General features: G+C 40.0%; 1 protein-coding gene and 1 long non-coding RNA gene across 3 annotated transcripts; one reads left to right on the forward strand and one right to left on the reverse strand.

Annotated features, from left to right (window-relative positions):
• Positions 1–27,402, forward strand: tfe3a (transcription factor binding to IGHM enhancer 3a). Of its 2 annotated transcripts, XM_067593431.1 has the most exons (12): positions 25–74; positions 200–401; positions 4,383–4,481; positions 5,380–5,445; positions 7,149–7,308; positions 8,200–8,385; positions 10,093–10,191; positions 18,206–18,341; positions 21,864–21,920; positions 23,922–23,997; positions 25,538–25,685; positions 26,453–27,402. In XM_067593431.1, exons 2-12 carry the CDS (start codon positions 280–282, stop codon positions 26,837–26,839), a joined length of 1,536 nt encoding a protein of 511 aa, XP_067449532.1. In that variant the 5' UTR covers positions 25–74; positions 200–279; the 3' UTR covers positions 26,840–27,402. The 2 variants fall into 2 exon arrangements, with proteins under 2 accessions (XP_067449531.1, XP_067449532.1); XM_067593430.1 differs by having other exon boundaries at positions 1–401.
• Positions 10,280–10,734, reverse strand: LOC137185140 (uncharacterized). The gene is made up of 2 exons (XR_010928768.1): positions 10,607–10,734; positions 10,280–10,529 (listed from the first exon to the last, which is right to left on the reverse strand). It is a non-coding gene; the product is annotated as an uncharacterized lncRNA (long non-coding RNA).

Consider the following 27,402-nt stretch of genomic DNA (forward strand, 5'->3'; position numbering starts at 1 on the left):
GACTGTCTCTCTCTGTCTGTCTGTGGTTCAGTCTTCAGGCTGCCCAGGTGGACTTGAACCTGACTCCTTCTTCTGTGAGGCTTTGTCTACCTGCTGAGCTCCTGGTTTATTCCACAGGGATTAAAAACTCTTTGTGTGTGTGTTTGTGTATGTGAAGCATGTTGTTGTGATTTAACATCTGAGACTTTGATCCCCCAAGTGGCTGCTGGGAAGTAAAAGCGCACCTCTGTGCCGCTCGGGTCTCGGGTTCGTTAAATCGTCTGTTGTTTCGGTGGAGAAATGTCAGCTGTCAGCTCGGACCAGTTAAAGACCGGAGACCAGGACCAGCTGGAGGCCGGGATCCTGCAGCCGCAGACCGTGTTTGTCATCCTGGACTCGGCTGAAACGCTCAATCTGGTCCGGTGAGTGCGGAAGTTGTGGGAGTTTCCGTTATCTCTGCTGGTTTGAGGAACATGACGCCAAACTCCCTGCAGAAATCTGTATTTTTTAACAGCCACTGTGCTCTTCGGTACAAAGATTATATATTATATTTATCACAACATGTCTGAAGACTTGTGTTGAATCTGTAGTTTATTCTGGCAAAATCGGCTTATAAATGACACAGGAAACGTGTTGTTTAACTAATGTGTTAATTAACTATCACTACGGCTGCAGTAAAAATGAATACAAAGCGAATCACGTAATTAAGTTCATCTTTTTATTTGAATAAGTTTTGATATATGCCTTTAGTCAATGCCGAATTAAATTGTACTTACTAAGTATTCAGGAAAATGTCAAGTTTGGTCCTGTTAGATGGCAAAAATAGCGGATAAGCAAGTTAAATAAATAGCAGAATCTTCGAATAGAGTTTGGCGTAATGGGCGTAATTATGATAAACCTGCTAATAGAGCTATCATAACTGTTAATGTTATTGTTGTTGTCGTTAATGATGATGATGAAGTAAGTAGTAGCTCTACTGAACTGAATAAAGTGATAACCTGCGGTGGGCGTGTCAGTTATCCATGTTAGAAATATTTTATCTGAATGAGATCTCGTTGTTTTCATTGGAGCAGATAAGAAACATATCCGTTCATTTTTCATTAACACGAATTGGGCTTCGTGTAAAAGATTAATGCCGAATGAAACTGTAGAAGATAAATTTTCAGAAACACAGTTTAAGTCTTGTTTTGCACGTTATTTAAATTGACTGAGAGGCAAGTTAACTTTAAACTGTTTAAGTTATGAATGGAGTTTGGTGGAAAGTGATCTCAGCTGCCTCAGTGGCGACAAAGAAGCAAGTTAAAATGTGTGAGGTTGTAATGTTAAAGTGCTGAGTATGATGATGATGATAATGAAGGTCACATGTTTGTTAACCTGTGTGATGGTTGAGACTTGTTTCAGGCAGGTTGTTGTTGTTACTGTCTGACCTTTGACCCCTGATCCTCTTTACTTTTCTGCTGTAATGAGTCATCCAAGATTAACACAAACACACACAAACAAACACACACACACACACAGCAGCTGGTCCTCTTCATGTATTTTCCCAGGGGAATCACAGAGACAGACAGGCAGAGCGACAGGTCCCGTCTAGTCTTCGCCGCTCCCCCCTTGGTCACACCACCACACCCTGCTAACACACACACACACACACACACACACACACACACACACACACACACACACACACACACACCACAAACAAAAATATGTGGGCGGTGAGACAGCAAAGGGAAAGTAAAAACATGGAGGGGGAGGAGATTTGTCTATTTGTGTTTAACAAACAGTTTGACTAAAGAAGAGGTAAGATGAAGAGGATGGTAGACTGATGAAGGTGGTTAAGTGAAGACGTGAAGGTGAAGTGATGAGGATGATGAAGATCAGTGTCTCAGTTCTGGTTGTTTCTGCTGCGTTTGAATTCTTTGTTCAAACTGTTTCCAGATGCTCTTTAACCAAAAACACGACCTGCTTTCTTTTTAACGTCATTTTTTACAGCGTTGACCGTTCAGAAACCACTACACCTCCTCACACCTCCTTATTTTAGATTTTCTGGTTGTAGCTCAACTTTCAGGTTGTGAAACTACAATTTGGGAATATTTACGACTTAATTTACAATGTGATATATGTTGATTAAAATAAATCTAATCTCAGAGTACAAAATCTGAACAAACTGGCCTCCAAAGTCCTCAGAGAGATTCTGATTTGATTCATTCAGGAGTTAAAAAGTTTATCTTCTGTTAGAACCGTTAAACAAACTATTAACCAGTTTCCTCCAGTATTTAGATGTTCTGCTTGGATCTGTTAAAGGTTCTCAGCAGGAGACGAGACGACAAACGTCACTAAAAAATTAATTTTTAAAGGAAAAAGTCCAAGTGTGCTCACATGCAAGTTACTGTTGTTAACAGGTTAAAATGTCTCAAAGTGTTTAATGTTTGCTTGCGAGTGTCTGACGGCTGAAAATCCCTGAAATCGGTTGAACTGTAAACATTAAAAGCGGCTGAACTTGGAGTATGAAAACAGTTGAAGTGTCAGTTCACATGTAGGTGCTGAAAGTGTCTGAAGTGTAAACACTGTAAGTAGTTGAAATGAATTGGTATGAAAGTAGCCGAACACTTCATGTGCAGGTTGACGTCTACTAGACTCAATTAAATATGAGCTGTGATTAAAGCAGCTGAAATGTAATCACTGAAAGCAGTTGAAACGTCGGGTGATAAGTCAGTTTTCCAAATATCAGTTGATGAGTCATCACTGTAAGTACTTACTACTTACTTTAATCCTCTTTGTCCCTGTTGGTAAATAAGGCTTCGGTGATCTGCCTCCATCTAGACCGGCCTAGTGCTGCACGCTGCGCCACGTTAGCTCCACCTCCTTTAACTCAGCTGTCACAGTTGTTTTGGGTCGACCTTGCTTCCTTTTCCCTGATGGAGTCCATCTTAGTGCGACTTTAGGGATTCGATCCTGGGCCCTTCTGAAGACGGTGTTTGATCTCCAGCATCACATGTTGCTCTTTGTTGATCTGTTCATTTGAGATCTTCTCAGGCCAGAAGATGCTGTAGGCAGTAGAAATTAATTGGAATATAAATGTGATGAAAGCAGTTTAAAGTTAAGCTTTGTAAGCTGTTGAAGTGTCGGTTTTGTCTGATACACCTGGTGTTACACCTGGATCTGTTCCTGGAAAAGGGAAAACACACATTAACACAGGTGTGAATGCACTCAGAATCTGATCAGATCAGCCAGATCACACCTGGACGTGGTCAGTCTCAGTTGTGATCAGATTTCAGCTGGTGTAAATGTAATCCATACAGCTTAAAAAAAAATTAGCCCAGTAAGTTGAAAGGTCACCTAGCTCCGCCTCTTCCTGGCAGCTAAAGCAAGCAAGTAGCAGCAGCAGCAGCTAGAAGTCGTCCCTCACGAAAAATGATGAAGAAATGAAATTAAAGTTCAGGGCAGCAGGTTCATTGACCTGAGACGCCGGCGCCGCGTTGCTAATTTGCACATTGAGAATCTGAATGCAAAGATACAAGCTGCTCCCTATGTAATAGACACTTAACAGTTTTCTGAATAGTGAGCAGTAAATCAAGATTTCAGACACTCACTAATCATCATTTTGCATCATCACCATCACCATATATACACACTCAGCATTTGGACACCTAAATAATACTGCGTAGGGTAAATGTAGCACATTATATAGTAAATAGGGAGTGATGTCAAACAAAGCCCCAAGGATCCGATACTATTATCCATATAATGTATACAGATCACATGATACCAGGTGTAAATGGGCTCCACATGTAAGTGTATGAGGTGAAAGTGGTCGAAGTGTTAGTTAAAAACCTGTAATTTCCCCGTTGCCCCTGAATGCTGCAGTGTTGTTTGAAAGGTGATGAGTCAGTGTGAGTCAGATAAGTTCAGTCATCAGAGATTTAATGAAACAAACAGAAAGTGAAAACTCAGCAGGTCTGACTAATGTTCACACACCGAGTCCAGACCAGACCGGCAGGTGCACAAAGGGTTAAACTCTGCTGACTTTAGTCTTACTGAGACTTCTTACAGTGGAGGAAGAGGAGGAGGAGGTGTGTCTGCAGCTCCATGTGGACTGTGTTATAAATGGAAGTGACTCAGCAGAAAAACACACACACATACACACACACACTTCCTGTAGATGTGTGTGTGTGTGTGTTGTTCCTTCACATTCTTCTTCTCTTTCTCTTTCTGGTTTCTCTTGTGAAGTCCGTCCTTCAGCAGCAGGAATGTGTTTTTCTGTCTGTGGGGTTTTTCCGTTTCTCTTCCACACAGTCAGCGTTTGATCGCAGCAGCTTCTGGTGGATGTTTAGAGGAAGTGCTGCTGCTGCTGAGGAGGCTTCTGATTGGTTCGTTCTGTTCTGTTCTGTTCTGTCTGTCAGGGTGGAGTCTGGCATCGTCGCTGACATCGAGGTTGATGGTTTGCTGCCGTCAGACTGTGATACTTTCTACCAGATCAAGAGTCAGCCAATCAGCTTCAGGTAACACATGCCCCCCCCCCTCGCCCCCCCCGACCTCTGACCTCTGACATGTCAGACTGTCACTTCTCAAGAAATCAAGTTAAAACAAACAAACATCTCACTTACAAAAACAGCTGACTTCACATCTGTTGTCATGGTAACGTCCCTATAAGGCAGCTTACAGCATCGCATTTGTCTAAAGCTGCTGTCAGACGTGCTGCTCTTTAACTAGAGCTGCAACTAACAATTAGTTTCATTATCAATTAACCTGTCGATTCATTACTCGATTAATCGATCAGTTGTTTGGTCCATAAAATGTCAGAAAATGGTGAAAACTGTCGATCACTGTTCCCCAAAAGCCCAAGACGACGTCCTCACATGTTTTGTTTTGTCCACAACACAAAGATATTCAGTTTTCTGTCATAGAGACTAAAGAAACCAGAAAATATTCACATTTAAGAAGCTGGAATCAGAGAATTTTGACATTTATTCTTCTTAAAAAAGGACTCAAAAAGATTGATTGATTATGAAATTAATTGGCGATTAATTAAATGGTTGACTGATTAATTGACCAACATTTGAAGATGAACATAAAGACGACAGCAGCAGCTCCAACTTCATCTCTGATGCTCAAAGAAAATCAAATCACTTTAATAAACTATGAAACACTGTTAAAGAGTGAACTGCTGGAGGCTAGCAGCTCCAAGCTACATTAGCCGCTACTAGCATAACACAGCCCAAACTCCAGAGGTGCATTGTGGGTAATATAGGCAGCAGGTTTTGACCAAGAAGAAGAAGAACGTGTGGAATAAAAAAAAAAGACGACATCATTTCATCAAAAGATAAATAAATAAAGTTAAAGTAACATTAAATAAACACAATGATGTCACAAACTGATCCAACTTCTCTCTCTCTGCAGTGCTTCAGCAGCAGCCTCCTCCTCTTCATCATCTTCATCCTCACTGCCATCAGCCATGTCGTCCAGGTAACAACACAACCAGACAAGCCTTTCTTTCTTTCTTTCTCTCTTTCTTTCTTTCTCTCTCGTTTTTTTTGGTTGCTTTCCATTTGACTAACGTGGCTCTTGGCGTCTCTTCCTCGTGTGCGGCGAGGATGTGAGAGACGTCCTCGTTGGCTCCAGCATCATTTTGAGGAGACGACGACTACTCATGATGCACAGCAGCTCAACTTCAAATATTGAGAAGTCAGATATCAATATGTAGAAATTATTAAACTATTCATAAGTTCTACATATTGATAACAGGAAGGAAAACATCTGATAACTGCTCCAATGTTTTATTATTTGATTATAGATCTAAAGCAGAATAAGACACAAATAGACAATTTAAATCCATTCGTTACTGAAAAAACAGAACGGACGTAAAGGAGCAATAAAAACAGCTGCAGGCGTCGTATATTCCTGAAGGAGCTGCAGACATACTAGACACACCAAAGAAGAAGAAAAGAAACGACTTTTACAAGACTGTTTATTTCTGATTAATTCATGATTCAGATTCAACACGCGTCATTTTTATTTTATGAATAACTATGAATAGCTGCTGTTGGTGCCGTCGTTCCTGTTTCACAGGTAGTTTTCCTGATCGGCTGTATTACATCATCTATATTAAGTCTCCATTTACTGTCCTGTCAGATCAGCTGACCAATCAATAAAGACACTCGATCAAAGGGGTGTCGCTGTCTGATTAAAACTTCTGCAGAGGATACACCTGCTCGCTCTAAGCTCCTCCAGGAGCCTCCTCGTCTCCTCTCTCCTCGTCTCCTTGTCTCCTCGTCTCCTCTGAGGTGCATCCTTGATCCTTGATGACGGCGGTTTGATTGGTTTCTGCTCACAGCTGGAGGACGGAGTAGTGACGACGGGAAGAAATTAGCAGAATGAAAAGCAGCCAAACTTTCTGTCTGTTGTTGTTGTTTCAGTCCTGCAGAGGGCGCTGTAGACCTCCAGACCAATCACAGTCAGAAACACTGATGATATCCTCCTCTCCTCTCCTCTCCTCTCTTGTCTCCTCTCCTCTCCTCCTCTCTCCTCCTCTCTTGTTTCCTCTCCTCCTCTCCTCTCCTCTCTTGTTTCCTCTCCTCTCCTCTCCTCTCCTCTCCCCTCTCTCCTTTCATCTCTTCTCCTCCTTTGCTTCCTCTCTCCTCTCCTCTCCTCTCCTCTCCTCTCCTCTCCTTCATCTCTCCTCTCCTCTCTTCCTCTCTCCTCTCCTCTCTTCCTCTCTCCTCTCTCCTCTCCTCTCCTCTCCTCACCTTCATCTGTCCTCTCCTCTCTTCCTCTCTCCTCTCCTCTCCTCCTCTCCTCTCCTCTCATCTCCTCCTCTCCTCTCCTCTCTTCCTCTCTCCTCTCCTCTCCTCTCCTCCTCTCCTCTCCTCTCATCTCCTCCTCTCCTCTCCTCTCCTCTTCTCTCCTCTTCTCTCCTCTCCTCTCCTCTCCTCTCCTCACCTTCATCTGTCCTCTCCTCTCTTCCTCTCTCCTCTCCTCTCCTCCTCTCCTCTCCTCTCATCTCCTCCTCTCCTCTCCTCTCTTCCTCTCTCCTCTCCTCTCCTCTCCTCCTCTCCTCTCCTCTCATCTCCTCCTCTCCTCTCCTCTCCTCTTCTCTCCTCTTCTCTCCTCTCCTCTCCTCTCCTCTCCTCTCCTCTCCTCTCCTTCATCTCTCCTCTCCTCTCCTGCAGGGTTTTGATGCGTCAGGATCTGATGCGTCAGCAGGCTCTGGAGGAGGAGCAGAAGGAGGCACAGCAGCTCCCCCGCCCGCCGGCTGACTCCTCCTCCCCCATGTCTGTCTCTGTGTCCTCCTGCAGACCTCCTGCTCAGGTCCCTGTGGAGGTGCTCAAGGTACCAGTCAGGAATTCATTTTTGTTTCTGAAGACCGTATTTCAATTTCATCAAATAAACTTTATTTATAATCCTGCAGATTTACAAGAGTGGAGCGAAAAGATAACAGAAATAAATATATAAGTTGCTTAAAATTAAACTTTTATTGTCATTATATTGGTGTCCAACAAAACATATTGTCACTCCAAGATATTAAAGATTATGAAATATATAACAGATAACTATAAAAGTTGTGCAAAATGATTTTAAGAGGCAGACTGCTGTTTACGCTGTGATCATACTGCACATACAAAGTAATAATATCTGTAAAAACAGTATTAGTCGTATTATTTGTCAACTTCACACAGCCAATTTATTCTTTCTCTTTACATTTTCTTGAACTGAAAAATATTTGAACAACCATTTAGATCATTCTCAGTTTCAGTTTGACGCCACACACTGAAACACACGTCTGATGCTTAAAATTAAATGTTTTTTTTTACTCTGTACATAACTAATAATGTCTGTAACTCAACCAGATCTTTAAGTTTCATTAGTTCCACCTGATGTATAATTCTTATTGCTCTTTTCTGTGATATAAATAATAGTTTTATGTGTCTCATGTACGTGTTGCTCCACAGATCCACACATTAACTAAAATATTAAATATTTCACTAGTTAAATTTAGATTTATGAACATGGTGTTTAGCTGTAAGCAACATGAAGTTAATTAAAAACAGGACAGTTTAAATCCGAGCAGCAGAGGTTCAGATATCTTGACTACATATCCCATAATGCACCTGGATAGAGTCGTTCCTTAGAGCATGTAAGCAGGTAAACAGCCAGTTTGTAGCGTAGACGCTCTGATGACATCACTATGACATCATCATACACTCTCTGTCTGTCTCTCAGGTGCAGACTCACCTGGAGAACCCCACCAGGTATCACATCCAGCAGGCTCAGAGGCAGCAGGTGCGTCAGTATCTCTCCACCACTCAGGCCGCCACCGCCAAGACAGTCAATCTGACGCCGAGCCACTCCCCCCAGCTCGGCTCCGCCCCCGGCAACCAGCCTGCAGCCAACAGCCCCAAACATGAGGTAACGGCCTGATCCTGAACCTGGACCTGAACCTGTTTCCAGTGTGTTTACATGTGTGCAGACTTAAAGGAGCAGTTCACCGGTTTTCAGTGAACTAAGTCAGCAGTGTTCTTCCTGCCTGAATCACAGTCTGCTGAGTCAGCTGACCAGAGAGGATCTTAGTCAGAGCTGCACGACACACACACACACACACAGACACACAGACACACACAGACACACACACACACACACACAGTTTCCACTTCAGCTGAATCAAGCAGTTTTTCTGTGTGAAATCATTTCATGCAGCTGAACAGAATCACAGAATAATTTGATTAAATTCAGATTTCTGAATTAAAACACGGAGCTGTTTAATGAATGTAATAAAGATGTCTCAGTGTTTAAAGGACGGGTTCACAATTTTTCAAGTCTGTCTTAAAACAGGAGTCCAGATGAACAGTGAAACCTGTTTTTCTTGCTGTAATCATTCCTCCTGTTCATACTGACCATTAGAAGATCCCTTCATAATGACCTTACAATGAAAGTGATGGAGGACAAAATCCACAGTCCTCCTTCTGTGCAAAAAATGTATTTCAAAGTTTATCTGAAGCTAATATGAAGCTTCAGCATCCAAATGAGTCAAATCAAGTAGATATCTTTCAACGTTACAGTCTTTTTAGTGCCAAAGTCCCTCTTTTTGTTACTATACTTCCACCTGCAGCTCAACAGGGAAACACTGTCCGAGGAAACACAAAGAGGGAATTTGATGCTAAAAAGACTGTAAATGTGTCAGATATCCACTTGATATGACTAACTCAGACTGATGAAGCTGAATAGAAGCTTCACAGAGACTTTTAAATGACTGTGTGGACACTGTGTGGATTTTATCCTCCATCACTTCCATTGAAAACACATTTGAAGGATCTTTTAATATCCAGTATGAACAGGAGGAATGATTACAGCGAGGAAAACCTCTTTCACTGTTACTATGGACACCTGACTGCTGGTTTAAGACACCCTTGAAAAACTGTGAACCTGCACTATCATGATCACTGCAGGGGAGGACACACACACACACACACACACACACACACACACACACATACACACACACACACATACACACACACACATACACACACACACACACACACAGACACACACACACACACACACACACACACACACACCGTAAACACCACAGGGTGTCGCCAAATCCACCATAACACGTTAATACTGTTGTGTCAGATAGAGAACATAAACTCTGCAGGTGCACTGAATGTGTCTCTGTCTCAGTTCAAATGTCTCCTGAAGTGTTTCAGACACATTTCTATTTAGTTTTAAGTTATTTTACATTTTCATGTATTACAACAAGTTGAACACGTGTGCACTTGGTGTCTTATCAGTGTGATAACTGATAACTGTACGCAGCATATCGTCTGATCTGTATTCTCCATTCTGAGCTTCCTGAATAGTGTTTATATGCAGAAATTTCTTCAGAGGAAAAGTGACAGAAACAAACAAGAAAAACTAGTATAAAGATTTCATTTCATTAAAAATAATGCAGTTTAAAGATGAATTCATGTCTGCTGGACGTCAACATAATAATAATAATAATAATAATAATAATAATAATAATAATAATAAACACATACAGTGTTTATGTCCAGTGTGATGTAAATACTGCTGTCTCATCTGATCTCTGATTGATCTGATTGGTTCATTCAGATGGAAGAGACAGTCATCGATGACATCATCAGCCTGGAATCGAGCCTCAACGACGAGTTTCTGACGCTGATCGACTCTGGACAGCAGCTCGCTACCACGGTAACAGAAAACACACACCTGTGTATATATTTACAGTACTGTGCCGATGTTTTGGGCACTAAAAATAAAGTGAGGATGCTTTCAAAAATAACACCATGAATAGTTTTTATTTATCAGTTAACTTGATAAAAAGTTGAGTAAACTGCAGAAACTTAAATCAACATGTTGCTGTGAGCAGCCTTGCCTTTAAAACAGCGGCAGTCCTCCTCGGTTCACCTGTTGGGGGTCAAACCATCTGTTGCAGGACTCCTCGTTCTTCTTGTAGCTGAAGATAGTTCTTTATGAGTCTGGCTGGATGTTTGGGCTCATTGTCGTGCTGCAGATGATCAGACGCCTCCCTGATGGAGAAGAATGTAAACATCTAAAGTGCCTAAAACATTTGCAGAGTACTGTACACACACAAACACACACATACAGGCTCAGACAGTCAGCTGGTCGTGTTTCGGGTTGCTGAACTCCAGTTCTCAGCTCATTCAAGTGCTCTGCTTTACAGTCAAGTGTGTAGCAGTCACCCTCTTGAGGGACTTGCTATCATTTCTCTGTCTCCTCGTTCCGAATTCGGATAGTTGCATGTCTGGGTTGATTGGAGGGTTATACAGATCACCTGTGTCCAGAGTGGCTTCTAGGTGGTGATTGAGAGCAGCCAGGTGCGTTCCCCTCTCGGCCAATCGAGGAGTGATGACGCCCTTTTTCTGGGAGAGAGAGAGAAACTGCACACCGTGGTTACTCTTTTCTTTCCTCCACTGGTTGCAGACCTCATTTGAAAAGCTTGTCAGACAGGAACTCTGGTCTGTTCAGGCCCTTTTATGTCTTCTTTCTGGTCTTTTCCTTTCTGATGTGAGGGTACTTTTGGAGGGAATACCATAACATAACCCAAGTGTCCTGCATTGGTTTCCTAGTGCCATCGTGCAAGAAGTTTGGCTTGCCCCACGATAGCCTAAACACCCGCAGGCTTTTTTTTTTCACATTAAAGAGGCGAAGAGGTATTATTTCATTATAAATATTGAAGAGGCATTATTTCATTAAGGGGACATTTCCTATTGTGCAACACCTTATGAGGTTCTCCAGGAGATTATTATTATTATTTTTTTTTATTTCTTTATGTGGCTGGGAGCAGGTTATCAGACTTCTTACAGAACATCTGTGTTCAATGGGAATCAGAACCGCCACAAGTGTTTTAAAACTTGCTGGATTGGAAGAGAGCTTCTCAGTAAGGACACCTGTAGATATGTGACAGTGATTAAAGCCTGGATGTCCTGGTGGTCGTAATGTTTAAGGTGCTGACCATGAACAACAGTTTCCCTGGTTGGAGTCCGGCTGGACATGGTGCCGTTTCTAATCCACATCTATAGAAAACTGCATCATCTGCATAACAATGAGTGTTAGTTCCATTAACATCTGAATTATTTGTATAAATAGAAAAAGTGGGCCGAGCTCAGAGCCTTGTGGCACTCTGTACGGCACAGTAGAGACCTGCTCACACCTGCATTTAGAATACTAACAGATCAGTGAATTCATCCTCTCCAATTTATCACATCAGTTCAACTTTGGTGAACTTTGACACATGAATTTGCACCGTTGTGCAATAACAAGCCGTCCTAAAGTGCAAAAGTGGAGAAAGCTATCGTAGCTTATTAGCTGAGTTTCTAACATCCAGTTTTATTTGTCTGTCAAAGTAAAAACAGACACATGGACACAGGGCTCTTCTAGCTTTTTTGGGAGCCTTATGCAAAATCTTGTTTGGACCCCCCTTAGCTGTGTTGTTAAAATCATCATCTTCACCATCATCATCACTATCTTCAAAACTTACACTTCTTACATTTTTTAAAAGTGAAGTCATCAGTGATGTCGTCATAGGACAGCTGATGGTCAATCTCATTACTGATACTGATTATGGAGAGACCACTGAGGGCGCTTGGTTATATAACGCATAATGACCTCAAGGTAGTTAAATGAATATCGGATTAGTGTCGAAGTTCATACGGAAGGAGTTGATAAGTAAAGGACTCAGTCAGCAGCTGGAGCCAGAGGGCAGGTTCAATAGAAGACTGTTAAAGCTTTTATTTTGTAAGAAAATAAAATGATACATTAAAAAACAACAACAACAACAACAACAAAAAACTTCAGATGCAATGAAACAGTTTCACAGTAGGCCTACAAAACCCATATTTCTCCACCATATTTCAGCAGATAAACATACTGTTAAAACCAATAACAGATAAAAACTCAAACATATTCAACCTCTTAATAAACCATAAAGATTTCCTGACTTCCTCTAAAGTAATTTCCCTTATCGTAACAAAGTTCAGTTCTTTGGTATGTTCAAGTGTCATTGCATCCGGTGCACCCGGTAATAAAAGCAAAAGGGACTGCAGGACCAGTGTCACCACATAAAGGGATGAAGGAAAGGTGTCTTCCTCCAGGTAGATGAAGTACAAATGGAAAATAGTTGCTCGCCATCTTCTCTGTCAAGGAGAGAAATCCAGAGTTCAAGGTCCGAGGCACAGAGTCTCAAAAACAGAGCTTACTAACAACATGGCTTTTATTTTAGGTCAAGTCTCTGTTATCTATGACCATAATAAATCAACAAATCATTAAACTCTAAATATGCCACGATAACATAAAGCAATTAAATGAGTTCAACAGTTTTAACTGTACAGGATCTTCTGTTTAACATCAGTCATGAATTAAGATGACATTTTAAACATTTTAGAAATAACATTTCACATGAATTTATTGTATTTTTAACTATGGACTGAGGTACAGTACACAGTTCATTTATTACACACCTCATGTTTTTATAATAGTAGTAACGTTTAAGTGCTTTCACTTCTGTATTAAATAAAATGATCACACTAGCAGTATGAAACTAGAACTGTTATGCCTGTGTGCACGTTAACACCATTATAAAACAGTGCAAAAGTGCTCAATTAGCAACATGCAATAAATGAGCTACAGTTTACATCTCAGGTTTGTCATTCAGAATAAACACCACAGAAATGTCCCTTTAACTTCAGGTCAACTCTTTAATATCTCACAACAGTAAAATGTAGTGTTATGTAACGCTGCAGTAACACATGTCCACCGACTCACGCTAACTACAGGAGTTAGCTACGTTAGCTTAGCTGAAATATTAACTCACGGCAGGCAGCACACATACATACACATTTATTAAGTTTTTACACTTTTTAATAGAGCTGCAACTAATTAATCTGTTGATTATCTTCTCAATAAGTTGTTCGGTCCATAAAATGTCAGAAAATGGTAAAAAAAAAGTCTATTACACGTCCTCAAATGTCTTGTTTTGTCCGCAATCCAAAGATATTCAGTTTACTGTCATAGACGACTAAAGAAACAAGAAAATATACTACTTTTATCCGCAGAGTTTCTGTCTCGCTCCACGCTCTTCTCTGCGTCTGCTCTTGTCGCGTAGTGAGGGGCGGGGCTTAACGTATTTCTTCCAACAGGAACTTTAGCTGCGCTTTCTAACCAATGATAAACTAACAAAGTCAGTCTGACAAACAGATGAGTTAGCCTAAAATACAGGATAAAAGTTCTATATAAAACATAGTAATTTAGCCATTGAAGGGGCCCCCCTGGTGGTTAAGGGGGCCCATTGCAGTTGCCTATGATGCAAATATGCAAATTCGGCCCTGCAGGGACACCAGGATGGGAAATTAAATTTTTTTTTTTACAAGGTTTTTTTTCCCTAATGACATTTGTTTCGGAGGAATTTTGGATAATTTCCAGGGTATTTTTTTTCAAATGATGGGAAAAACCTTAGATCTATGTTATTCTTTGGAAAAAAGCAAAGGGAGCAGCTGAACCTATAACTGTGTGAGTATTTTTACCCATTTAATGCATATTTTATTTTCAAAAGTATTGCTGAATGTCTGGCTTGTTATGTATGACACTCTGGTTTTAAAATAACACCCGCTATGACAGCTTTGGAAACTCTTCAAGCCACAGGGCAGACCTGTGTAACCAGAGTTACCATTAATCACTTTCCAGCTGCCTCGCTGCAGCGGCGGCCGTGCAGGTACGGAAGCCTAGATGTCCCAACCATTTCTGAGTTGCACTTTGAATACGGAGAAAACCCTAGACACGCTTTGCAAAACATACTTAGTCTTTGTTTGTGTTTATTTTATGAGGGCATTTAAAAGCAATAACTCCTCTCATGCAAATTTCAAGAACAGTTTTACATTTTGTAGGAGCATTTTGGCCCCGTAGCCCTCGTTAATATCCGACACACAGTTAGGAGACCAGGCCATGATGCTGATACGACTATTCAATAAACTGTGTCCACTTTTTGTCCCGTTAACGACTGAGCTAATGACCTCGGTACTGTGTGTTTTAGAGGCGGAGGATTGTTTACAGAGTCAATGTAAAGACGTGAATTCACCCGACTGGAGGGAAAAACTTGTGGCTTTTAATGAATCTGCTTCACAAATGTATAGAGAGCAGATTTAAATAGTTAAAAACTATCAGAGCAGAATATCAGTTCAGTTTTCCAGACTTCCTCGTTTCTGCTGCAGTAGCTGTGGGTGGAGACAGCGTGTGTGTGTGTGTGTGTGTGCGTGTGTGTGTGTGTGTGTGTGTGTGTGTGTGTGTGTGTGAATGTGTATGTGTGTCAGTGGAGATAAAAAGTTCACTGGGAGGGGTTTTTTTTTTCTTTCTTAAAGAGACGTTTCCCCATTTTTCAACAGTCATCCAAACAGAAAGAGGAAGAGAAGCTGCACAGCTCGTCTCTCTGTGAATGTGTGTGTGTGTGTTTATGTGTGTTTATGTGTGTTTATGTGTCAGTGTGTGTTTGAAATCAGAAAAGATGAGAATTTTAGTCTTACTGCCGGACCATGAGAAGAGGAGGATTAAATCAGAGGTAAAGTGCTTTGAAGAGTTTTGTCTTGTTGTCTCAGGTCAGTTTGTGCTGTGACCTCTGACCTCTGACCGGCTCTACACTCTGAGCTGTAACGTTGCTGATCGAGGAAACTTTTTCTGCAGGGAGGGAAGAAGTATTTGGATCTTTTTAATCAGTAAAAGTAAAAGTAGAGTTAGCACAGTGTAAGTAAAAATGTTAGTGAATATAAACCATCTTTATTTAACCTAAACCAACCACACTTTTACTTTTAGTGCTAAAAAAAACAGGTTAATTTGTTGTTCTGCAGGAGAAATAACTAACGATCTAATTTAGAGGACTTTGGTTGGAACATTAAAAACGTATTTTAGTGTTTAAATCAATCTGCACTGAAGCTGCATGTGGAAGTTCAGTGTGACAGAGGAGTCAATTCTTATCAGTTTAACAATTGGTTTTTAATTTTAGTAGAGACGTTTCCTCTGTCTTTACTTGTTCAGATGCACACACACACACACACACACACACACACACACACACACACACACACACACACACATGCAAAGATCCTGACTCTGCAAACCATTGACTTTATTGCAGATGTATTTGCTTATAGAACATGCCTGACCTGGACTTATGGATAGATAAATAACCTTTTATTTACTCAGGAGAAACCAAATGAGAGCAGCACTCTCATTTATGCAAATATAAAACCAAAACAAGTCATATAACAAAAGTGTAAAACCAAAAGTCTTATACAAAGAAAAAAAACAGTAATATAAGTACAATTACACGGCATAAAACAGGCACATGAAGGAAAACGGCAGCAGTCATGATATAAAAATCATCCAACAGAATCTTAAAATGTTTTAGTGTTAAAAAGTTTTCTAACTTAAGGAAGTCCTGCAGCTTATTCCACCTATAAGGAGCCTAGTAGGTGAATGCTATGTGTTCAGGTAATGCATTCTTGTGAACAGGTATCCCATATTAATAAGTCTTAAAATCTGCATTGTAAAGTACTGATGAAATATATATGTTATGATTTGTTCTTTGATATTAAACACATAATTGATGTTAATGTTTTATGTTATTAATGTAAATCTGAGAGAAAAATTAACTTCTTATTGGTCAGTAGTGGTTTGTTTGCAGCAGTTTGACCATAAAGGCCTGAATCATGCAGCTGATGTTACACGTGTCCAGTTAGAACGATGTTAAGACCCGGAAGAGATTATTTGGATTTTTACTTAAAATGACTAAAACAATTAATTGATCATCAAAATAGTTGCCGATTTATTTTTTATAATAGTAATTTTATCAGTTTATCGACTAATCGTTGTAACTCGACTCATGTTAGCATTTAGCTTAAAGCCTCATGTACAGAAGACTGAGAGCTGCTGGAAACCAGTCAGCCAATAAACCTGATTCTGATATTTTTTTAGTGGTAAAAAGCTGAATTTTAAAAACCTGTTGGTGTGTTTGTGGAAAGAATCTAAAAATCTGCTTTTATAGTTTTAGTTTAGTTTTATTTGAAAATGGTTTACAAACATGTAAATGTGATAACAAAGTCCTGAAAGTCCAGCAAATGTTCTTTGTTCGAGCTGCTCTGTGTGTGTGTGCGTGTGTGTTTTTGTGTGTGTGTGCGTGTGTGCGTTTGTGTGTGTGTGCGTGTGTGTTTGTGTCAGGGTTATCTTGTGTGATGTGAGTTGAAGGCAGCTGTTATCATTTCTGCTGCTTTCCTGTTCGATCAGCAGATTCCTCAGTTTCTGGAGAAACAGCTCAGCTCAGATCAGAGTTTGTGCAGCTAAAAGTGTCTCAGCTGCACAAATAAAACTCTGAATATAACAAACAGTTTATAATATATATTTTAAATAAAACCGTTTCCGTACGGCGTGCGAGCGAACGAACGCAAACTCTGTTAGACGCCACAAAACAGCAGCAGGATATTCTGATGGTCATTAATTAACTGTGAGAGAACTGACACGGCTTCTTCTTCTTCGTTGGTGTCATTATTCAGTTCTCTCAGTATGGAGCAGCTGGCAGACATCAGCCAGCGTGTCTCTGTCTGAAGAAAGCAGCAGAAACATTTTACTCAAACCTCTCAAGTCAGAACTAAAAGACTCAGAGAGGCTCCCAAACTGAACCGTCGGCCTGAGAGTTTAAGATTAAATCTGTTTAAATCTTAAGATGCATGTTTTTACCGTCACTTTCTCTTGAAGTGTTTTTACCTTGTGGTCATTTTATTGTCATTTTATCCTATTTATCTTTTTATTGTTTTATCATAAATGTCACTGCTTTTATGTTAAGCATGAATTCTTATTATTATTATTATTATAATTTACTGGACCAGTTAGAGGACGGACGTGTTACTGACTGACTGGTTTGTCCTCCTCAGTCTGTGAGACAGAAATGAGACACAATGTTTGTCAAAACTCCTCAGATTCATGAGTGAAAACTTTACTCGCAGGTGAAAGCTGATATTCAAACACTTTCTCTGTTCTGTTCAGCTTCAGTCAATGTAATTAAACACATCCCACACACATATTTCACATTTAAAAACCCTGAATTTCTTGTAGATCAGGGGGTTTTCAAAACTGTGGTGGAGCAGGAAGCAGGAAGTTGTTGTAGTTTGATCACTAATCAACACAGTCAGCAGGTGGAGCTCATGGAGGATATCAAGGTGCTTTAAAAACCTCAACGTGTCATAACTCAGTCATAACTTAACACATGGACATAAAACACATATTGATATCATTCACTGTGAGATAAACTTCCTAAAGATATCATAATATCTGATGTGCATCATCAATAAACCTCCATAAAACCACTAAGAAATCAGAGAAAAAGCATCACATTTTAAAGTTTTCTTCAGTATCACAGTAATCCAGTGATAGATTGTCTGTGGCTACACTGCAAAAAGGCGCTCATAACAGCTGATTCAGCAGACTTTCAATGGAGACGGTTTGCCAAAATGTAAACAACTATGGTCTAAAAACAGAGCTGAAGTCGTAGCTCACAGCAGATGTTCTGTCACAGCTGATCCCTGAATGTCTAGTAAAGTAAAGTTATTAGTGTGGAAACAGATGTTTAATGTCTTAGTGATGCATTTATGATCAGCTGCCAAAACAGTTCTGTGATTCTGTGCTCTGATTGGTTCGTTGTCAGCTGCCGGTGGCGGGGAACATGCTGGACTTGTATGGAGGCGGTGGCGGTGGCGGCGGCAGAGGGATGGCCATGCCCACCATCACCGTTAGCAACAGCTGCCCGGCCGACCTGCACGCCGTCAAGACGGAGCTGAGCAGTGAGTTTCAGTTTGTTAGCTCTGACTAACATCCTCTCGAACACAAAAATATTTACACACATAAACAATTTTAAAAAATCCAGTCTGTAACAACACAAAGACACTGTGAGATGTGATACCTTCAAACATCTCTTAGGAGGAAATGAAGACCAAACAAAACGTCCTCTCATCTCGTTTCAATAACGAACATCTGAAAACTTTCAGGGGAAGTTTCAGTTGTTTGGGGAGTTGTGGTCTTTAGAGTCTGTTACTGAAAACAAAACCTGAACTGAAAAAGGAAACACTGAAAATCTGTCTTCCAATAAATAATGACAAACTTTGCAACTCTTTTTAGGGAAGGAACATGTCACCCAGTGCAGCCGTGTGACTCATTGATGTAGTTTTTAATAGTTTCTGAAGAACAGCAGAGGAATAAGATGTATCAGGCTTTGATACACACACAGTACTTGTTAGTGGATCAGTTCATTATTGGTTTGGATCCAAACATGAAGAAAAATATAGAAAATCACCAACATTATCCTTTAATTTAAATGACAGGTTCACAGTTTTTCAAGGGTGTCTTAAACCAGCAGTCAGGTGTCCATATGAACAGTGAAAGAGGTTTTCCTCGCTGTAATCATTCCTCCTGTTCATACTGGATATTAAAAGATCCTTCAAATGTGCTTTCAATGGAAGTGATGGAGGATAAAATCCACAGTGTGTCCACACAGTCATTTAAAAGTCTCTGTGAAGCTTCTATTCAGCTTCAGCAGTCTGAGTTAGTCATATCAAGTGGATATCTGACACATTTACAGTCTTTTTAGCATCAAATTCCCTCTTTGTGTTTCCTCGGACAGTGTTTCCCTGTTGAGCTGTGGCGGAAGTATAGTATCAAAAAGAGGGACTTTGACACTAAAAAGACTGTAACGTTGAAAGATATCTACTTGATTTGACTCATTTGGACGCTGAAGCTTCATATTAGCTTCAGATCAACTTTTAAATACATTTTTGCACAGAAGGAGGACTGTGGATTTTGTCCTCCATCACTTCCATTGTAAGGTCATTATGAAGGGATCTTCTAATGGTCAGTATGAACAGGAGGAATGATTACAGCAAGAAAAACAGGTTTCAATGTTCATTTGGGCTCCTGACTGTTGGTTTAAGACACATTTGAAACATTTTCCTTTTAATTAAAATCATCAGGAATTATTGTTATGTTGGAAAATACTGATAAAAATGTAATAATAACTCGTCATGACTGATTTAACATCATACCTCTTCTACTTCGACTGCTATCTTGACAGTGAAACAGGTTTTAAAAAGTCCAAAAACTCTGCGTTTAACAGCTGCTGCCGCTGCCATGATGACACCTGTAGAGGTAACAGAGCTGATCACTGATTGGCTCAGACAGTTTTGATGTCAGACTTCGGAGAGTTAAGCCCCCCCCCCTCCTCCACAGCGTGTCCCCTTTTTCTCTCTGCTAAATATGTTCTTCCTTCAGTTTGATGAGTCAACATCACAACTTCCTCTGAACACTCACACACATTCGTATTTTCCCACATCATCAGTTCCCACTTCCTGTTCAGTCAACATGAACATTCACACATTTTGTCCCTTTTTCTGTTTTTCCCAGCGGTGGAAGAAGTATTCAGATTCTTGACTGCAGTAAAAGTAACAACACAGCGACATAAAAATACTCCTTTACAAGTAAAAGTCCCGATACACAAATCTGTTGAAATATTGGATCATTTGAACATTTATGTAAATGAAAGCATGTGAGAAGTTTAGAGGGAAAAATCACTATTTGGTGGAGCTGTTAACAACTCATAGACATGTGAAATGTGACCCCGATTACACACTGCTTTTTGTAAGACGTATTTTAAAAGCTTGTTATATTATCCATTGTGTCAAATCTTCATCTGAAAAGTAACTAAAGCTGTCAAATAAATGTAGTGGAGTAGAAAGTACAATATTTCCCTCTGAAATGTAGAAAGTAGCATCACATGGAAATACTATTATTTATTGAATTGATATATTATTTTGATACACTATATTATATTATTATTTTGAGCGTTTATTGAAAGGGATTCTGGGAAATGTAGGCCAATAGCATTATCTATATTTGAGAGTATTTCACTTCTATTTGCTTTTTTTTTTTTTTTTTACATAAACACAATAAACAAATGTGTTTCTTTAAAGCTGCAGTGCAGGACTTTTGTCTCCCCCTTGTGGCAGTGAGAGCAATTATAAAAACACTTTTGACATGTGATTAGATTATATGCTACACCGTAGTCTACTCCGTCGCTACTGCTGTGGCTGTAAAACGTTGGATAAATTGTTTTGAGTGTCACACAACCCCCATGAAATGACTCGTTGCACTATCAGAATTTGATCCATTCGGTCTGATAACACTTTATCATCATTCAAATTAGCAGAGAGCTAACTGGAAGTTAGCCGCTCGGCTGACGGAAGTCTGAATGTCAAACCTGACGCCAGATTAAAAACTGTGTATACTGTGAAATACAGAGAGCTTTACCCGGCAGTGACAGGCTTCATCAGGATTGTGTGAACTTGTTTGGCGAAGGGCTTGAATGTAACAGACGTTCATTTATGTGTAAAAGAAACAGATTTGATCTTTAGTGATTGGAACAACAGCTGGTGCACGGTTTGGGTACTGGGTTTTGAATGAAACGGTTCTCCATACACAGAAGTCGGATGATGATGATAGAAATCAGACTCAAAACAAAGACTGAAGGGCTGGTTTTATTCAGTCTAGAGCTGCAACTAACGATTATTTAATCCAAACAACTTTATTTATCTTTCTTTTGTGACGAGAGAACCGGTACATACAATCAAACCAGCAAATCAGTGAAGAACAGATAAAAGCAGCATAAATAAATCCAGTTTAGGAACAGTATTTAAATAGCTCTCATAATTAAAAGACATGTTAAAATCTAAAAGCTCATAAAGCTCATATTGATATGTTCATTCATGCCTCCATTTAAAGTGCGAGTGTGTGAGACAATCTGGTTTCCAGGTAGACCTGGTTCAGGAGGTTCAAACCCGCTGTTGCTGCAGAGACCGTATCTGCAGCCTGATTAGTTTCATTATTGATTAACTTGTCGATTATTTTCTTGATTAATTTACTGATTTTTTTTTTTTTGGTCTATAAAATATAAGAAAACTGTGAAAAATGCCGATATAATTTCCCAGAGTCCATGTGACGTCTTCACAGTTGTTTTATCTGATCAATAGTCCGAAACACAAAGAGATTTAATTTACCATCATATCTGGCAAAGAAAGGAATTAAATCATTTAGAAGCTTAAACCTGCAACATTTTTGGCATCATTGCTTTAAAAAAATAATAAAAACAATCATTAGATTATCTAAATAGTTGCTGATTAATTTTCTATCAATCGACTATTTGTTGCATTCAGTCTTCATAACGATGTATTTTCTTTTACTTTAACTGTCAAATGTTTCTTATGATGATGATGATGATGATGATGATGAAGATGTCGTCGTTGTTGTTGTTGTTGTAGATGTGGATTCCAAAGCTCTGATGAAAGAGAGACAGAAGAAGGACAACCACAACCTCAGTGAGTACTGCAGTATTACTTCACTAATTACTACAGTGTTACCGCATTCAGACTCGGGGTGTGCCCGAATACAAATACGTTATTCAGCAAAGCACAAATAGTGGGATTTTTTATGAATATTTGTTTCATACAAATATTTAGAAAATTATTTGTTTTCGGGATGAAAAAAAACTCAAGTCAAATACCAGCGTGCAGGTCGGTTACATCACTATCTCAGTGTCTCTCCTCTGCTCCGCTGTGACGTCTATCAGCAGGTCTCAACGAGGGGAGTCACATCCACCTGCTACGTGACGCACATTTCTTAATTTGGTCAACACTCCCAGAGTTGGGGGTGTTCGCCAGAGATAAAACTGAGCTACTGAGCTCCCAAGAGACTCTCCATAACCTGTTGTTCCTCTTCTCCTTTCCATAAAGTTAGGTTGTAGAAAATAGGCAATAAATGAAAAGTGCAAAGCAAGAATCGCCCTTGAAGTTCTTCCCTACATGTTACATCTGTCTCTGTGTTATGGGTGTATAAATAGGTAAAGGTCTGTCTGCAATGAGGCGATGAGTAAAGTTTTAGCTCAGTAGTCAGTGAAGTTGTCTGTGATCAGGGAGACTTTTCTAAAATTAAAAGCGTAATAGAAACAAAAACAGGATTTTAAAGCCTCTTCCCACTTTTATTCGAATACAAATACAAATACTGGACCCTCTGCACATCCCTAATTCAGACTATCAGGTGTCACAGAGGAACATTTGCAGGAAGGTTTCAGTTAGTTTCTCTCAGTCAGAATGGAAATAAAACAGCAGATTTTCAAAATAAATCTCATCACGTCGGATGTTGATGTTGATAATTAACAAAGTGGTGAATATTCAAAATTCAAGACAAGAATTAACGGCCTGATATTTGTTGTCACTGAGGACGACGATCAGCTGCTGATCTGATTCTTCCTTCTGTTTGTTAACGTCTGATTTCAACATGTGTCTGTTCCCGACGGCCGGATCTGCTGCTGCGGTTATATTGCAACATATTTGATCAAACTGTTGAGTGAACAGATGCTGCTGAGAATTACTAAGAAATGTAAAAAAAAAAAAAAAAGAGGAGTGCGTGTTAAACTTCTGATTTACTGAAGCAGCAAGAAAAAAACTATTTTCAGGTTCGTTTAGGCTCCTGACTGTCGTTTTAACCCAGACGTGAAAAATTGTAAGATAAGAATTGTATTGCAAATGACAAACAAATAGAATAATATGCATAAAGCAGATAATGAATAAGTCTGAGCAGGTGTGAGATGATGTTTCAGCAGGATATCGAGGTACAAACTGTGTCCAGCATCCATTCACAGAGGAGATGAAGGAGCTGCTCTCAGCTAGTGATGAAACAGCTCCGGGAACAGCTGAGAAAACCAAAAATAACTGTTGACGTTGAAGAAAACATTTAGATGTCATGTTTCCTTCGGTTTAACGGCGGTGGCATTCTGAAGTTGCAGTTTGATTGCATCATTTCCTGCGAGTTTAAAACGGTGTGTTAGTATATTGATTTCTGGTGAGCTGCAGTGTTTCTGGCTGCAGACAGTTTCCTCTCTTTTGTCTGTCATATAAAGACAAAACGTGCCAAAAATACAAAGATAAAAGAATAGAATGGTTATTACTATTTACTGTATAAGATTAGTGTGTAGTGAGGAATTGGGAGGCAGTAACAGTCAAATTAACTGCAGCCTGCAGTGATCTCACAGTTCAAAGGTCAAGTTTAATGAACACATATCATCCTGTCCACTGTTAGCTGTTGCAAAGTATCACATATGTTCATTAGTAAGTATCATCATCAGCAGTTTTCATCTATTTTCAACTCTCTGAGGATCAGTTTTTAGTTAAATATACAGTAGTTCTGTGTTTTTGTTTGTAGATAACCGACTGAGCGCAGCTCTCTGGATGTTTTTTTGTGGTGCGACTTCTTCTGAATAAGTGTGAAACTCTCCAAGAGTGAAAATACGAACAAATAATGTTCATGTTGTTGTTTTTCAGTCGAGAGGAGGAGGAGGTTCAACATCAACGATCGGATCAAAGAGCTCGGAGCTCTCATCCCTAAAGACAGCGACCCGTCAGTAAACTCTTCATCTTGTGTTATTACATTTAAAAAAAAATGTTTATCACAAATTCTCAAATGAAAGCAAACATTCAAATACTGTTCAGTCACTGATGAACTTCTGTTAATTTACCCTCAATGAAACTCAACACTTCCTGCAGAAACAAATACAAACAACAATGCAAATAATTTGACATGTTTTACTAAACAGCTGCGACCTTTTAACAGAACATCGACTGTGAGCTACAACTGCAGCCCCGTTTTTACATCATATTTGTTCATTTGTTCACATTTTGGCAAAAAGTCTCCATTAAAAGTCTGCTGAATCATCTGTTAGCAGCTCCTGTTTGCAGAGTATTTATGGACGTACAGACAAGTGTTTAAGAAAACTTAAACATGATGATTCTCAGGCTGCTTTCTTGACGCTTTCTTCTTCTCTGATTTCTAAGTGGATTTATGGAGGTTTAATGATGATGGACATCTGAGATAATAGCCGTGTTCCCATCAACTTATCTTTATGTGCATTTAGAAGTATTGCATTGGAAAAGGTTGATGTAAATGGAAAAATGCAAAAAAAAAATTTTGCAAAACAGTTTTTACACTCACTTGAGGTGATTTTTGCCTTTTTCAAAAAAGAGTTTATGTGCTAAATGGGGAAAATTAAACACCTTTGCGAATAAGTTTTTAACATAGTGAACATTTAACTCACATGACTGCGTCCTTCCAGATATTCCCATTATGCACACAAACATGGCCAATACAAGCTGACGTGAAAGAACAATTACAACTTGCCAAATTGAAACACATTCCCGAAGACCTCCCTCCATTTTTCTCTGGTAGATGACCGAGGTGACTGGTTTTGTTTCCGGTTCAGAACCTCTACTTCTTCTACTCTGTTTATTACAGCCATACGTCACGTAGCCTATATCACCAACTTCTACACTTTGCGTAGCCGAGTTTATTCACTCCAAACCAGTTGATGGAAACAAGCCTAGTTTGCATTTTCTTTTGTGTGACATTTCAAAAGTTTGCTTAAAATTTGCTTGATATTAGATGGAAAACCAGTCACAGTTTGTAAACCTCTGCAGGAAGTCTTTAGTTTCATTGACGGCAGCGTAATGTGATTGATAAACGATAAACAGACAGAGCTGGTGATAAACAGAGAAAGCTTTCATTTGAGAATAAACTTCTTTACATTTCACTCATTAATGAATTAAACAAATACTTCTATGATGTCATCAGTTAACTGTATAAGAGATTAATAAATATTATATGTCATGTCCTCAGTTTACACATAAAGATCCATTCTGGAGATCTAAAGAGAAAGATGGATAATGAGATAATTAACTCGTTATTAGAAAATAATTTTGTCATCCAGAGGTAACGAGATAATTAACTTTGCGATAAGAAGATATTGAAAAATAAGATGTTCATGTATAAATACGTCTGTAGAGTTTCAGTAAAGAGCCAATGATTTGGTCACATTCTGTCTGCACCTCGTTATGCTCGTTGTTGCTGTGTGTTAACGAGACGCGGCCTGTGATTGGTCGAGCAGGGAAACGAGGTGGAACAAAGGAACCATCCTGAAGGCGTCGGTGGATTACATCCGCAAACTGCAGAAAGAACAACAGAGATCTCGAGAGATGGAGGAGAGACAGAGGAGGCTGGAGAACACCAACCGATCCCTGCTGCTCAAGATACAGGTACAGATCTCAACCAATCAGGGACCTCCAGCACTCTGATTGGTCCTGTTCCTAAAGAAACTAAAACTAAAAACTCCAATGTCTATGAGTTGTTAACAGCTCCACCAAATAGTGATTTTTCCCTCTAAACTTCTCACATGCTTTCATTTCATTAAATGTTCAAATGATCCAATATTTCAGCAAAAATCAAAGATTAGAGAAAAAGTCCAAAAACTGAAAACAGATTTGTGTATCAGAACTTTGTTTTTTCTTCTTTCCTCTCCCATTAATCATCTCACGACCCCTCAGATTTATCTGCTGACCCTTTGGAGGGGCCCGACCCCTAGGTTGGGAACCACTGGACTAAACTAGCTAACTGTATATAAAGTAGTGTAAACTAGCTCCACCTCCAGCAGCTACAACAGTAACATGCTGCTCTAACACTGATGCTTCACTATTAATAATCTAATGATGTCATATATAATAATATATCAGTCAGAGGGACCAAACCACTACTTTTACTGCAATACTTTAACTACATCAAGCTCATAATACTTATGTACTTTTACTGCAATACTTTAACTACATCAAGCTCATAATACTTATGTACTTTTACTGCAATACTTTAACTACATCAAGCTGTTAATACTTCAGTAGGATTTTTCATGCAGGACTTTTATGGCATATTGTGAATGTATTTTATTGGTACTTTTGCTTAATTAAAGGATCTGAATATTTCTTCCACCACTGCTCAGATCTGTGTAACATGTTTGTTTGTGTTGTTGCAGGAGTTGGAGCTTCAGGCTCGCCTCCACGGCCTCTCCTCCTCTTCCTCCTCTTCCTCTCTGGATGTCACCGTGGCTGACCCCCAGGCGCTCCTCTCCCCCTCGCTGCCTCACCCCTCCTCCTCTGTGGTGATGACGACCCTGGTGACCCCCCTGCAGGGTTTAGATGCCCTTAGCTTTGCGGAGCTGGACGAGCCTCAAGGGGCGTCCGGCGTCTTCTCCCCCGACCTGATGTGTGACGTCGGGCTGACGTCGCTGGACATCCTGATGGAGGAGGGAGGAAGAGGAGACGTGATGTCACCTGCAGGAGGCGCCGACCCGCTGCTGTCCTGCGGAGCCTCAAAGAGCAGCAGCAGGAGGAGCAGCTTCAGCATGGACGACGACCTCTGATGACGTCAGCACTCTGATGGATATGATTGGTCCGTGCTGGAAGCGGGAAGCCGGCCTGTTGGGAGCTTTTTTTTTTTTTTTAAATAGAACTATTTTTAATCGATGACATCACAAACTGAACGAAGCACAAGTCGATGTCACAGGGAATCACTGTCCTACAGTGTAACCATGGCAACCGCTGTCCCTCCAGGATGCTCCTGTGTAACCATAGTAACCACTGTATCCTCAGTGTAGCCATGGTAACTGCTGCATCTTCCTCTGTAACCATGGTAACCACTGTATCCTCCACTGTAACTGTGACATCCACTGTGTCCCGCAGCGTGATGACCGTTGAGTTCAGCCCAGAAACAACTAGAAGCTGATTGGCTGTTTTTGAACAAACCCACAGCTGATTGGTTGGTAGAGGTACAGCTGGTCAGCGCTCCAGGTGATCAATAACTCCTCAATATCAGGTGAAAAGTCTTAAATTCAGTTTTCAAAAACTCAGAATTTGTTTCTTGAGTTTTAGTTCAGAAGAAGTTTCTGGTTCTCAGGATAAACATGAACATCATCAGTGAAGAATT

Source organism: Thunnus thynnus, chromosome 6, assembly GCF_963924715.1.
Source record: "Thunnus thynnus chromosome 6, fThuThy2.1, whole genome shotgun sequence".
Lineage (NCBI taxonomy): Eukaryota > Metazoa > Chordata > Actinopteri > Scombriformes > Scombridae > Thunnus > Thunnus thynnus.